Source organism: Pangasianodon hypophthalmus, chromosome 16 (genome assembly GCF_027358585.1).
Source record: "Pangasianodon hypophthalmus isolate fPanHyp1 chromosome 16, fPanHyp1.pri, whole genome shotgun sequence".
NCBI classification, from domain to species: Eukaryota; Metazoa; Chordata; class Actinopteri; order Siluriformes; family Pangasiidae; genus Pangasianodon; species Pangasianodon hypophthalmus.
The window spans coordinates 17643612-17658270 of record NC_069725.1 but is presented as its reverse complement, the minus strand read 5'-3'; the positions used below and the strand labels follow the sequence as shown (position 1 = coordinate 17658270).

The following is a 14659-nucleotide window of genomic DNA, read 5'->3' as shown; positions in this document are numbered from 1 at the left end:
CAATACATTTTATGCTACACTGACACATCTCATTGTCACATATGTCCAACACAAGGTTGATGAACAATGGACAGACTGAGGAAATGTGAACGCAGCTTTTACACTTTCTGGGGGCTGGTGCTTTCAACAATGCTGAGTTTCGTTATTTTTCCCCCTAAAGAGTGGCAAACATCTAAACTAGTGTATGCCACCAGATTCCAAGTATTCCCTTCCTCATTAGAAGATATTAAGTCAGCAGAGAAGTGAAAACTCCCTGGAGAGCCTTTAAGACAGTGATGATGGTTGAGCAGGTGCAGAAACTGCCTCTGGCCCCTGCCTCAGCTATACACTAATAACACCAAGTGTGACACATGCTTGTCTCCTTATGCAGGGCGAAATCTATACCCTGCCATCAGGACAACAGGAGTTTGTTCAGGTTGTTTAGTGACAATAACGAAGACCTTGCACTGCTGCCCCAAACCTGAGCCCAACAACAGCACACAATACCCTAGTAGCAATACAGCAGAGGAGACAATGGACGTCTAGCAATCAAGATTAATGAGCTAACTGAAGCTGACAGGAGGTTTATTATCAAATAAAGAGGATAGAATTGGCTGGTCTGTGAACTAACCATGCTTAGCCTTAATCCGAGCTCTAAAACCAATACTTATAGAATGGAGTTCATGCAAAAATGAGGGCTTGGTTTGTTACACGGAAAAATAAAAACAAAAGCGGAATGAATTAATATATCTCTTGGAGGATACAGGAGGATCACATGATATTTTTCGACCTGCAGTGTCCACCTGGAGCTGACCTCGAAGCTGACACTTGCACTTCGATACACTGCTGAGGTCAGGCGCTGACCTCAAACCCACCACACACCTGAGTCCTGATGATACCAGGTCTCCAAGGAGAGTAGGGATTTAAGCAAGCACGAATACATTATTCCGAATGAACAGATAACAGATACAAAATACAAATACAGATATAAATAAGAGGTGCGCTATTTTTTTTTCAGACTGAGATCCCATGATACTCAACAAAAAAGCTGTGTTAGCAGGAGGTTTTTACTCTCATTCCGGTGTGAGGGAGCACAAACATGCAGCGCTGTGCAATGTATTTACAGCATCTTTAACTGCGTGATCGAGATCGCGGTGGTTAAAATTAATAACTGTGCAACCAAGATTAAAAAAAAAAAAAAAAAAACAGTTCTGTGCACATCTCTAGAATTCATAGTCCATGCTGACAGTGCTAGCATTTCTACCTCTGGGTTTTTTTTAGTGTTGCTGGGGGCATTGTGGTAGAGATAATTATTTTATTCATTTAAAGAACCAATTTAGGCCATTTTGGCTTTAATTCCGATACAGATATGAATATTTGGAATATCTATAAATACAGGTACAGATAGAGATAATGGCATTGTGGTACACCCTTAAAGGAGAGAATGGGATTGTGACTAGCTTTCAGAGACAGAGCAAGTTAAATAGCCTCATCAATAACATCATATGTATTGACAGGGGCATTTATCAGGATTTGTAACCATATCAATGGCAAGTGACGTCGTCAACCTGCCAGAAGCTGACACCAGTTCCAGAATAGACTGTAGCACTGGAATTGATTCTTTTCCCAACAACCTCTGTTTCGGCAGCACCGACCCCCTGTAGCCTGAGATAAGGAGTGATGTGATGTTAAATAAATCAAACTTCCATTAGCATATGCCAGGTTTTCTATACTGTCAAATACATCCTGCTGAAAAGTAGCATGGATGCTAACTACAGAACCAATAATGATATGCATATGGTTCTAGGTGATGCGGGTTGCACTAATTTTGCACAATGCATGGCATGAATGCTCAATTTCCACCATGAATCCTAGTCACATTGTCCTCAAAACGCAGATAGGGATTTTATGAATGCATGGGATGTACGGTGCGATACTGTCAAATGTGCCTTGTAGGGGAAATTGCATTTGACCCCAATCAAAAGTTCTGCCAATAGTTTTGGGCTTAGGGCATTATACTGTGTGACTGATGTTCCTTCCTATCATGCATGAACATGCATCTCCAGAGAATTACAGGAACAGGATGCAAACACAAAAATATGTTTTTTTTTGTTTGTTTTGTTTTTTTAAAACAATTTCAACCAAATTGCTACCAGATGAGAGTACTACCTGTGTGAATAGCATATAATTCCTTCAGAAATACTTTATTGGTTTTCTCTGGTTTTACACTGGTCCATGATAGATAGCTTAGACAAATCAAGAATATTGTCATTGTTCCCCTTCCATCAGTGTGGCAACTTGACTTCATCAATGTCTTTGTGTGAAGCAGGCTACATGACATTGATTGGTGAGGAAAGGGAGGATGGAGGTCATTGGTCAAATGACTTCCTTGTAGCTTTTCTTCAACAAGCCCTCTAACAGGGGTCAAGAAGAGACCAGTGGGTGAACAGGCCAAAAGCTGAAAAGCTGCTGCGTATTTAAAAGGGAAACACCGAAATTGGGGTGTGTCAAAAAGAAACACACACACACACACACACACACACACACACACATAGTCTGAACTTACATGATAGCTCAACACAGCTTATCTACATGGTTGTAAGTCCTGCTCTCTTTATCTTTCAGAACCACTGGTTATTGTGAGAGAGATTTACGAATATACCAGGGGCGTTTTGTGTATAGTGATGTACGTGTGTGTGTCTGTGCGTGAGTGTGTGTGTGTGTGTGTGCATGTGTGTACGAGAGCGTGCACTGCCCTTAACTGAATATTAATGCCGCTTTGTTCTCATTAATCACATCCTTTGCTCCGCTGATTTCCTGTTAGCCCCTCGCTCACATAAAGGCCTCCCCCCCCCCAACAACCCCCACAGACACACACAAACCCACTTACAGACTGCTACACACACACACACACACACACACACACACACAAAGCAAAAGTGGCTATGGGCCAACTCAATCTGCATCTGCTATGAGGGACAGTGCAAATCGGGGGGGTGTGCGTGTGTGTGTGTGTGTGTGGGGGGGGGGGGGGGCAGCCGTAAACCATGAGCAATGTGTACAGGACCATCAGTGCACAGAGGCCATGTGCATATAAATTGTAGACATATTTCAAAAAACGTACACAACAGATATGTTTTGCAGAACACCTGCAGGAGAATTATTTAGCATCCCATCCTAGCCATCCATGCTGTAGCTTTAATTTTTCTGAAACCAGATATAGAATAAGTAGATGATATCTGCCTGAAAGGCTCCAGAGGCATAATAAGAGCACTAGTGTTTTTTTTTTCTGAGTGGCAGCTCCAGCTCTGCATGGTGTGGGAGGCAGAAAGAGGCTCTAGTCAGTCTCTGTCTGGGTGAAAAAATCCTATTTCCCAGTTCTTGATAACCACACACCTCATTTCCTTCACATCCCTCATCCCTGGCCAAACAAAGGTGGAGGTGCTTTGAGGCGGGAAGAGATGTGTGTCTGTTTTTGTGCAAGATAGAGGTTAAAGGGTTGAAAAGACACAAAGCAAGTAATCTGGGTTCCCGAAGCAGGAAAAGAAGGAAATCATGCATGGATTTTAAATTTCACAGCTGAGTACTTGGGGGGGAAATTGCTAAGTTAAAAAGAAGTCTCCTTTATTAGCTGATGATCTCCAAAGTAAGAATGCTGCTTTTATGGGGTGAGATGGGGAGGGACGGGAGGAGGCGGGCTTCAGAAACACGGTTGTGGATCTTACAGCGAAGCGCTTATCGCTAAAAATACGACCATATCGAAGAATGACAGGGAGTCAGATCTTCTTGTGAAAGCTGACACTTCATTCACGAGCCCACCCGTGTTAGTCAGGATGATAGAAATTTCACACTCATTCTAATAGAAACGTGGGCGCAGAGAAGACGTTGTTAAGGCGTGACACTGTTGAGCCACGTCAAGGCTGACTTTACACATCATCCCATGATGCACTGGACTTCTCCTCTCTCTTCATTTTCTCTGCTCACACTAAAATGGAGACAGATGGCAGCCTTTTACAAGGACATATTTCTGTTGCTTTTCTCTCTAAATTCATCCAATGCTTTAACGCGAACTGTACAGGGGCGCAGGTCATAACATGCATGAGCACAGAACTCTATGTTCTTTACACTTCATGAGAAATCTCGCTCGCCTTTGTTAGTTCAATTTCATGGACAATTGCTGATTGGCATTAAACTCTGGCCTTCACCAAACAAATAACTAAATGAATAAATGATTAGTCATGAATCATCTGCCAGCTCCCTGTTAATAACGTGGCAGAAGTGCATATCAATTTTAGCACCACTAATAAGACTGTTAAAAAGCCACTGATGCGTTTCTTCCATTCTTTCCTTCTTACCACAAGTTCGATGGAAAGATAAAGGAAGCAAGTGAGCTTTAACACCACACAACAGACTGTGGTCACCACCTTTACTTACAGTTCATGTAGTCAGATGCAAACTCTGACCTCACTAGTTGTTTTTTTTAACAGGGTGTGTTTTTCGTGCTACGCTTGCAGCACACGTGAGGCTGGAACATGCAAAGCTTCTAGGCATGACGTATTTGCTTATGAATATATGACCCAGGTGTGGCTTTGTTAGATTCAAATTCTATATGCTTTTGGCGCCTGTTTTATTTATCTAAGAAGGGTGGTGCAAATTTTGTTATGGTTTCTCACTCATGTACTGTGTATTCAACTCAGTTGGTCTCAGTTTACCAAGGCAGGAAGAAAAACACATTTACCACACACCAGTGTTTAAAACCCGAGAGAGGTAGACTCGTTCCTGTAATACACTTTGACACATATTCACCAATGCTCATGACATTGTTAATGTCTCCAAGTTTCACATCGCTTACAGTATCTCTCCTTTTCCACTACTCCGTGTCACACTAAGAAGCTACTCTCAGCTGAAGCAGTTTGACATTTTGAAGCTATTAGCCCAAGGCTCTTTTGTCCATCATTGCGTCTGCATGCTAGGAAAATGCACACTCCCTGTGCACGCTCAAACAGATACAGGAAGCACACAATCCCTAACCCTTGAGCTAACTATCTTTTGCATGATACAGTTTTCCAGAGAGGATGAAAATGGGATACAGTGCAAACATCATTCTATTGCATTGCGTTGCACAGAACCCTATAGATCGTTTTATGTCAACGGATTTTTATGGAATTTCTGAACAAAATTTCTGTATAAACAAAAATATAAGAATAGATTCTCCATAAAGTATAAGAGCATAATATTACAGTGACCTTGGTTGAACCAATGTTGTGCACACTGCTTTTTTTTTATTGTTTTTTGTTTTTTATATATACATGCTCTGCTTCAGGCAGCAGCTATTAGAATTTGAATAGCAAAAATATTTGGTTCCTGATATGTGCAAGCTCAGAAAGTAGTAACCTTGGTCACATATTCTTCCTTTAAGCGTAATGCTTATTCTCATTATATAAAAACGGAGCTACCAACAGATTAAGAATATTAAAGCTTGAAATAAGTACAAACAGGCTGAATAATCTTATAGATGATTAATAATAATCACAGAATTAGAAATATTAGATACATTTACCCATATTCAACATCCTTTCACTTGCTAAGATATAATTTTTTCCAGTGTAGAATGCTTTTAAGGATGCTAAAGAGCCTTAATTATCCCATGAACCCTTAAAAAACCTTTTTATTTTAAATAAAAGCTTAAATTGAGGGCTTTCATAACTATGAATACCATTGAAGTTTTTATTTCTATTTATTTTTCTGTCCAAATTCTATTTATTACTGACTAACTGAACAATCTGCAATTACAATCAGCGAAAAACTATTTGAAGGGGTCTTTTTGGATGCAAAAACTTTGAGAAACTCTGCAATGGAGAGTAAATGAATAGACTTCTGAATCATATAAAAAATAAATCTGGAAAAAGAAAACAAACAAGAAAGAAGGAAAATTAAAATTAAAATTTGGAAAAAAAAAATGCAACACAGGCCACTCGGCTCTAATTCTCCTTCGATTTAATTCAGTTTAGCTGTGCTGTGGTTTACAACAAACATCCTTGCACATTTTTTTCACGTCTCAAAAAGGACAGACAAAGTCGTAAACGCTGTAGAATCAGTCCTAATGCAGGGCAACACATGAACATCCTTCACTGTGACACGGAGACAAAGAGGGCCAACTCTGCTAGAGAGGAGGTGATATACACACTTCAGCTCTCCAGCAGCAGAGAGGAAATTCACTGTGTGCATGAATCACGCGCTCGCTCCGTGTTCTCTGATTACTGTCAGTGATGACACAGTACCCCGCAGTCTCCGTAAGAATTCACATTACTTCTAATAGAGGAGCAGAGAGGGGAACCTAGCAGCTGCATCTTCCATCCGTTCCACAGCACTGCTCGAAAATGAACCAGTCACTCGAGACCGTTAACATTCTGGAAGCTGTCGTCATTAACTGTCCAAAACAAGCACTTCCACAGACGCACAGAGACAAGAGCGTGAGAATTATGATCGTCTCTCAGGGTGTGTGTGGTTTTATCATGTGTTACATGGAGTATACACGATGATCTATATCAAAAAGAATACTTAAATTCTATTTTCCTGTGAGGGAAGGATAACTATGCATATAGAATGAATAGAATGTGCTTGAAACGTGAAATTTGAGTTTGAAATTTTTGAAATTTGAGGACAATATATGGCAAATTAGAAAGAGAAGTCAGAATGTAAATATGAAATGGGTGCATGGATAAGTGTGAGCATGTCCCAGTTGAATGCTAATACTATCTGTAGTATTATGTGGGTGTTCTATGTGTAGCATGTGTGTGTGTGTGTATTCTGTGTGTTGGTTAAGGCGTTAAGGTCAGACTGGTGCACAATAATTTGTTTATTTGTATGTACGTCCTTGCAACATACACTGCAGATTGTAACCAAAAAGCAGATGATGCAGTTTGTATAATTGTCTGAAGAAAAATTTCCTCCAGTGTTTTACATTATTTATTATTTCTGGAATCTTTCTGCGGTCTTGCACTGTGTATCTCTAGAGCAGGCTATACAAAATTCGGCAAATTACCAAAACTGTAATGTGTGGGCAGAGGGCAGAGGTTACAGTTACAAAGAGAGGAACTTAATCCTGTTCTTTTTGCATTATCCTAATGCATAAGCAGGAGCTGGGGCACATAGAAATGTAGAGTAGTGTACTGGCCCCTGGAAAAAGCTGACATAATGACAAAGATGTACAATATACTGTATACATCTTTAACACAAAACCTGCTAGCATGATAGCATGACTGAAGAACTGCCGAGAAATTATCCAGTATCTATCTCTCAGTCATGAATATGTAAAAACATTCTCAGAAATAAAAGGACTAAACTGTACAAAAAGCTTGTCACTGGAGTGGTGGCCTCAAGGGTACGTCTTTTGTACCTCTAGTTAGAGGATCATAACTGTAGAGAAACCTCATTAAAGGATATAATTGGACTTTAAGGACTGCTGTTGTATCTTTGAAAAGGGAACATTTACATTATTTATACCTTGGGAACAAAAATATTTCTCTACTGTACCTCTTTTGTTGTAGTGTTCATGAGGTGAACACTTTATTTTTTATTATATTTCATTATATATGATATATATGTATATGTATATATGTGTGTGTGTGTGTGTGTAGTGGGTCTGGAAAAACCTGACCTGAGATGTCATGTCTTTGTGGCAGTCAAAAATATACTTTCTAAACTTGCCTAGGCTTTCTGCATAAATTATGTTGCAGAAATAAAGAGCCAGTTTAACAAAAACAGCTGCTTAAATGGCTGGAGGCTATGAATGCAGGTATAAGAGATAGATATTGTTTTCGAATCCTGAGTAGGGAGATTGCAGGTTCGAAACCCAGTGATGTGGCATCTTGTGGCTGCGAGTAATATCCAAACTGGCTGTGCTGTCTGGGTGAAAGGGATGAAATACTCTCTCAATCACAGCGACACTAGACATTCTTTCCTCTGCGTGCGTTACACTGCCCTGTGATGCAGCATGAGCAACAGTTTGAAAAGATGCAGTCGTCTGGCTTTATGTGTTTAGGAGGAAGACCGTGCTAGCCTTCATTATCCCTGGCTGGTAGCTGTCGTGCAGAAGGTGTTGATTAATTTTCTAACAGCACAGCCCCGACTGTAGTTCCTGCTGCAACAAATTATAGTTTTGTATCAATGCACTTTTTCCAATAGATTGTTGTTTCTATAGTAACAGCTCGGTTATAGTAACAGCTATATTTCCCAGGGACTTGTCTGGTGGATGCTTCACATAATCTAACACTGGTGAAGCTTTCTCTTAAGAGACTTTTATACAATATTTATGGGAGAAGTCTTGGTTGTCAGCGCTTTGTAACAGACAGTAAGTTTTCCGTCACAGGAGCATCTTTAGGACAGAGAACTTTACACCTTCCAGTTGCTCTGTAACATTACAGGCTGCCTGCTTTTGTCTTATTAACTTCAAGAGAGCGAATAAAAGAGAGGCCAAATCGGGCTTCTAAGAGCAGAGTGCGCTAATCCAGTTCCTTAAGTGTGTGTCCAAGCCAGGTGAGCGAGAGTTCTCCATATATGAGCTAGGATGACAGAGGGTCTAAGTCTCTCTGGCTGGGTTTTAAACTGAGTGATGCTGAATTAATCAGATGGCGCTTTGGGAGCATGGACCAGAAGGGGGTGAGATGAGGACAGGAACTGCTGATGGTTCTTTTATGATGTGATCTGTCTTTGTTCTGCCACACTAGCTAGATCAATTGCGTGAGGGCCGAGGTAAAATCAGCCCCTGAGGACTGCACAACTACGTAAAGGAATGTGGAGTGTACATGAATGTGTGTTGTATGTAGCTGTACATCATTGGTTGTTAATTCTTTGTCTCAAGGTCTGCGTGATGCAGGGAAGATGCATGAGGCTATAAAGTTGACAGAGTGCTGGGAGCTTATCCACTTGCGAAATATAAGAGTGCATGTGTGTGTGTGTGTGTGTGTGTGTGTGTGTGCATAAATGCATAAGCTGCTGACTCAGTAAGTCTCGTTCTCTGTCTCTCACTCACTCTTTCCTTTTCTGTCTCCACTGGGAGTGAATTCTAATCAGAGCTCACATGGGCCACTCTGTGTGCACTGATGTGTGCAGCTCATGACATCTGCACAGAGTACAGCTAGACATCGCACTAACAAAAGTTCTGTAGCTTCTCTCTCTCTCTCTCTCTCTCTCTCTCTCTCTCATTACCTCCGTATCACCCTCCCGACTTCACTCAGGCCACATGGTCCCAATTGAAACACCACTGGGACATGTGCTATCCAACACAAGTGCTAAAAATGTCCACAGAAAAGGAAGCAGGGCAGTCATCAATCACAGACACTCATTTTTTTTTTCCACAGTGTCTCCTTTCACAGACATGTTCCACTCCCCTGACGCTCCTGATGCTTAATATGACAGTTCTGATGCCTAGCTGCCATTTTACTCTCACTCACTTCATTACAGCCACAGAGAGGTGACCTTGCTCTCTGTCTCTTTCCCTCCATCTCTCTTCACTCCTCCACCTTCCCCCTCTCCAGTCCAGTGCCACCGTCTCATCCCCACTGACACAGTCACTTTACATGCCTTTATTTCTTCACACACACACATATATTTTTTTCCCTTGCCCTGGGTGTTTTAAATGGAGTGTAGAGAGAAGAACAGAACAGAAGAAAAGAGAAAAGCACAGAAAATAAACCGAAAAGAGCAGAACAGAACGGAGCAGAACATAAAGGAATATAATAGCACAGAAGAGAGCAGAAACAAACAGATAAGAACAGAAGAAAGCAGAGAAGAAGAGAAAAGAACAGAGCAGAAGAGAACAGAGAAGAAGAGAATAGAGAAGAGAAAAGAACAGAGCAGAAGAGAACAGAGAAGAAGAGAGCAAAACAGAAGAGAACATAATTCAACAGAAGGGAACAGAAACATACAGATCAGAAGAGAAAGGAAAAGAAAAGAACAGAGACAAACACATATTTTCACATACTGACAAAAGAATGGAACATTTTTAATTGAAACTTAATGATAATGGGAGTCTAAGGGCAGTTGTTGGGGCAGTCACTAAACATATTTTGTAGAATGCTTTCAGTAATAATTCAGTCATTGTTTTTTGTTGTTGTTGTTGTTTTGCTTTGCTTTGGTTTTTTTTGTAAATGAAGCTCTAAGTTAACGTATTTTGTCCTTTCAGAGGTAGGATTTTTAGAAGGATTTTATGCTTCATCTATGTAAACACATAAACATGAAGATGCCTCCATTTTAATGAGAATGCATGTGGACACCACAACACCTTCAGCCTAATTACCCACAAGTCTTTACTGTATTACCCTAGTGTTGAAAATTTGCATAAAATTACATCAAAACAACTTTGTCATCAGCTTTATATCATCCTAAGACTGTGTTGTTACAATGTGATGTTTTGAATTTGCATCATATAGTTGTGTTGTTGCCCTTAGAGCTCCATTCGAACTGAGTTTTAAGTAAGTTTTTCCATTCTGTTCTCAGTAGTTCAGGAAAACAGGGCAAATGTGTTTTAATTGACTAGAAGCTACATATGTGTTCAATAAAGATTGTGTGTGTGTGTCTGTGTCTCACACTGACCTGTCTCTCAGACATGACATAGATGTAATTATGGTCCAGCGAGAAGGCCATGTCTCTGAGAATAGGGCTCCTGTCCTTAACGACGGACACTGTCTCGTACTGCACACCGCCATAAGGAGGCCCATCCACACGGATCTAAAACAGGAAGAGGAAGTAACACACACATAAGCAAATAACCACTGGCACACATAGCTTCCTTTTTCCTGGTATGCTTTGCAAATGATCAGTTATCAGTATGGAAATAACTAACGATAACAGTCAGGTTATGAGCGCTTACATGGACATGGACATGTCATTTATTAATCAGTAAGACATTCAGTTCCACTCAACAAACATCCATTACTGGCAGCAGACACACAAATATGTGGCTTGTGTGTGGCGGGGTCGACTCGAGGTCAGTCATCTGTCTAGTGGGACTTCACAATGGCAGAATATATGGCGCGTCAATACAGAAAACAATGTGCAGAGAACTTAATGACAAAAAAGAGGGGGAAAACCACACAGCCCTGTCTGGAGGCTTTCTTTCAACCCCAGGGATAACAAAGCCGTATAGAAAACAATCTGAAAAAAATATCTTGTGACTGTAGATTACATGCTGAAATGATATATAATGAGACAGTAGGATTGTTGGTATCAGGGTTATTCAAAAAACTTGTGAATGTCCATCTACATAAAATGCTCAGCTCGACTAACATGACAAACATGACTGAATGATGACATCAGTTACCTTTTAAACGATTAGTGATGAGATCATGGCTATAAATAAGACATTATTAATTGTGGGGTGGTTTTGTTTCAGAGCACCACCTCAGGCTACCACTTTTTATTAGCACGGCAGACTCTGAACAGATGAAGCATCTGTTTTGAACATGAAGCAGTGTCCAGCTTTTTTTTTTGTCTTTTTATTCAACAAGCCATGTCATGACTTAATTACTCAGACCAGAACATATTTTCTTCCTTGAAAAGCTGTCTTCAGGTGAATATGTAATTTACATAAATTCATGTGATTGGCCGTAACAAGTTACAGCAGACGATCTGCTACAGAAACATGGTTCATGGATCGAGTATGGCCTGTTTTTTTTCATACATTTATCCGTTTTGCTACAGTGTTTTTTTTTTGTGTGTGCTCAGTTCAATCCGCTGAAATACTGAAGTTCTGTATATACTGTATATTTTACTCCAGATTTATGCCTGATGACGCAGACCCAGTGCAATGAAATCCGTCCTTGTTTGGTAAATGAAAATGTGTTTTAAATCCAAAGCAGCTTTTTTTCTCTTGTAGCAAATCAAATGACTACAGTATTTGACGAGGTACGATTTACTACCTCCTTCCTGTTTCACATTCAACCAATCAACGGTGCCAAAACCAGAAGTCATGATGGGTGAAACCTGTTGAGGCTTACCCAAAACACAAATCAAGCCTGATGTATGGCAATTTCTTCTCCACAGCAACATGACCTTGAGCAAAGTCAAGGATAAAACCATCCAGCACGCATGCTTCAAACAGTCCAGCATCACTAAACACCAAATACCTATCGCTGTGGATGAGAAAACCCTGCTTCTTAAGGGAGGCAAAAGGTCTCCATAGACTCACAAGTCTCTAACCTGACATTTACGGTGTGCCAACGCACAGTCATTAAAGGTAAATACCTTCATTCATAAAGCATGTCACCTTCCTCTTCCCTTTCTGACCTGAGCGTGACCCTGATCTGACCACGGGTGTGATACAAGGACCATATGTCACCGAGACCTCTGTGTCCACTACACACACTGAGATCACTCAGAGGTACACTGCATTCAGAGTCAGAAAGCATTGGTGCATGGTAGGTATGTGACTGTGGCCTTGTGAGCTTGCTCAGGAGGTTGCTGAAGGGATTGTAGTTACAGAGGGGGAGAAGGGTGGCGTGTTCACAGAGTGTGAAATGATGTAAAAGTCTACTTAACCAGAGCATGCAACACACACACACACACACACACACATACACACACACATTTATGAATGCACAGTCATACCCAAGTATTGTTGGCTCCATATTGTAATACTGAAGGCAAATTCACACTAAAAGCAAATCTGAAAAATTGTTTAGCCATGATTTTCACAGAATAAACATCAGTGACGGATAAAATACTGTATTCATTAACTAGTAAAAGCTCCAATCTGCTCATGTTTCAGCTGCCCAGTAACTACAATGTAATGTTAACGTAATTTACAGACTAACGCAATTTAACCCAAGCTAGTTATCTAATTAAATGCGTTAACGCTGACTAATGAAAATAAGTGAACACTATAATTCCTGGGGAGAGGAAGATCCTATGTAGCCGTCATCCTCCTCCTGTCCTGAAAACGTCCTTGATGGCTGCATCTTTATTTTCACTCGACATGTTATTAGCACAGTTTTGTATTGTTGATTTGTCAAAATGTTTCTGTCATCTGTTCCTGTCAATTTATTCAACTAGTAAGCATCGTTCCTATTGATGACCAGAATGCATCCATGGTTGAGTGTGTGCTTGTAGAGTGTTGCTCCATCATGAAACATACACATCAAGTAAAAAATGCTTAGTGAAAGTCAATAAGGTGTTTTTTTTTTCTTTTTTATGATAGGTAGATGGGAGATAAGAGGTTGTTAACCACTTTCTCAAATGCCTACTAGGTATTAATTACCCTTATTAAGCCTACTTATCTGCCGAGCAACTCTGAATAAAAATGTAGTAGTCTGCTTTAATTTAATCTGCTTCTTCAGATGCACAAGCTACTGATTTGTTCACCCTCGAAAGATATTTCCATTTTAACTATTTTTTCAGGCTACACCAGCTCTGTGAGATGCTGACTTAAGTGCATAAAAATTCAACCCCATATGTCCTGCTGTGCTTTTTTTTTACCACGTTAGTCCTTTTCTTTAACGTCTACATACGAGTGAAGCGTAAAAGACTCCACAGCAATCTGAATAACACACTCCCACGTTCTATACAAAGTGAAATAAATCATGATGTACTGTAGTTGCACAAAGAGTTGTACAGTGACGATACTCATTACACTAACATAGGAAATGTGAAGCAACACAAATATTCGGTTTGTTTACTGAGACAGTGTCTCATGTTACATTTTTGAGTGTACGGTGTTGTAATTACAGCTGGCCTCACTCCAACTGTCCTCATACAGCATGATACGCTGACAGTGTTGAACGTATACGCATTAGTTTTGCTTGATGAAAGTGGCCTGTTTCTCTATTCCTACAAAAGTGAGTCATAAGCAGCGTGGAGCAGACAAAAGATCTCTTAGGCTATGATTTCTCTGACGCAGACATGCTGCTTATGTGTGAAATCTAGGGAACTCTCTCTCTATTTCCCATCTGAACTTGGTTTTTATTTAATGGAACATTTATTCTCAGTCCCAATCCAGTATTGTGGTTGCATTTTTTTATTCCTGCATTTGTGAGCTGCTTCTCTGTGTGTGGGAGTGTGTGTGTGTGTGTGTGTGTGTGTGTGATTCAGTCAAGGCCTCAAAATTTAAGCCTTTTCCAGCTGGTTTTTACATTACGGCGCCGCCACTAGAGAACTACAGGATGTGTAAAACACATTGTGTTATACACAGCCAAGTTTCACTCCATCTGTATGTACAACACTGGACAGTGTATGAATGTCCAAGATATACACACACACACAAACACACACACACACACACACACACAGATCCATTGTAAAGGGCATGTTATACAGACTTCACTGAGCATTTCTCATCTGCTGTGTGTTCACCTTCATCTCCCCTTCTTTGTGCTCACTCCAACATTCTCTCACTGTCTCTCTTGCCTTTAATTATTCACACACTCCTTACTGATTATTCCTTCAGACTGAACTCTAGCTACAGTATAAAAGAAAGCAAAGATTTGTTTGCAGGCTCTTTTACTTTTGTCAAGGCTATTTTGTTTTTCTGTTTGTTTTCCGATCGAATGATAGTTTCACGGCTAGTGGGTGGTCTAACACACAGTGTGTTGCCTGAATTGTTTTTGAATGAATCTACATGCAATTTTGGTCCACTTGCATGTGTATAGAAAAACAAGTGTGTGGGTGTGTGTTATGTCTAACA

The 14659-nt window shown here is 40.3% G+C and overlaps 1 protein-coding gene across 1 annotated transcript in view; it reads right to left on the bottom strand.

Annotated features, from left to right (window-relative positions):
- The window catches only part of plxna2 (plexin A2), a 203044-nt gene that overhangs the window by 106422 nt on the left and 81963 nt on the right, over positions 1-14659 (bottom strand). Inside the window, exon 4 of the mRNA XM_026920718.3 lies at positions 10576-10710. Coding sequence (XP_026776519.1) covers positions 10576-10710 — 135 coding nt within the window. The remainder of the gene's footprint in view (positions 1-10575; positions 10711-14659) is intronic.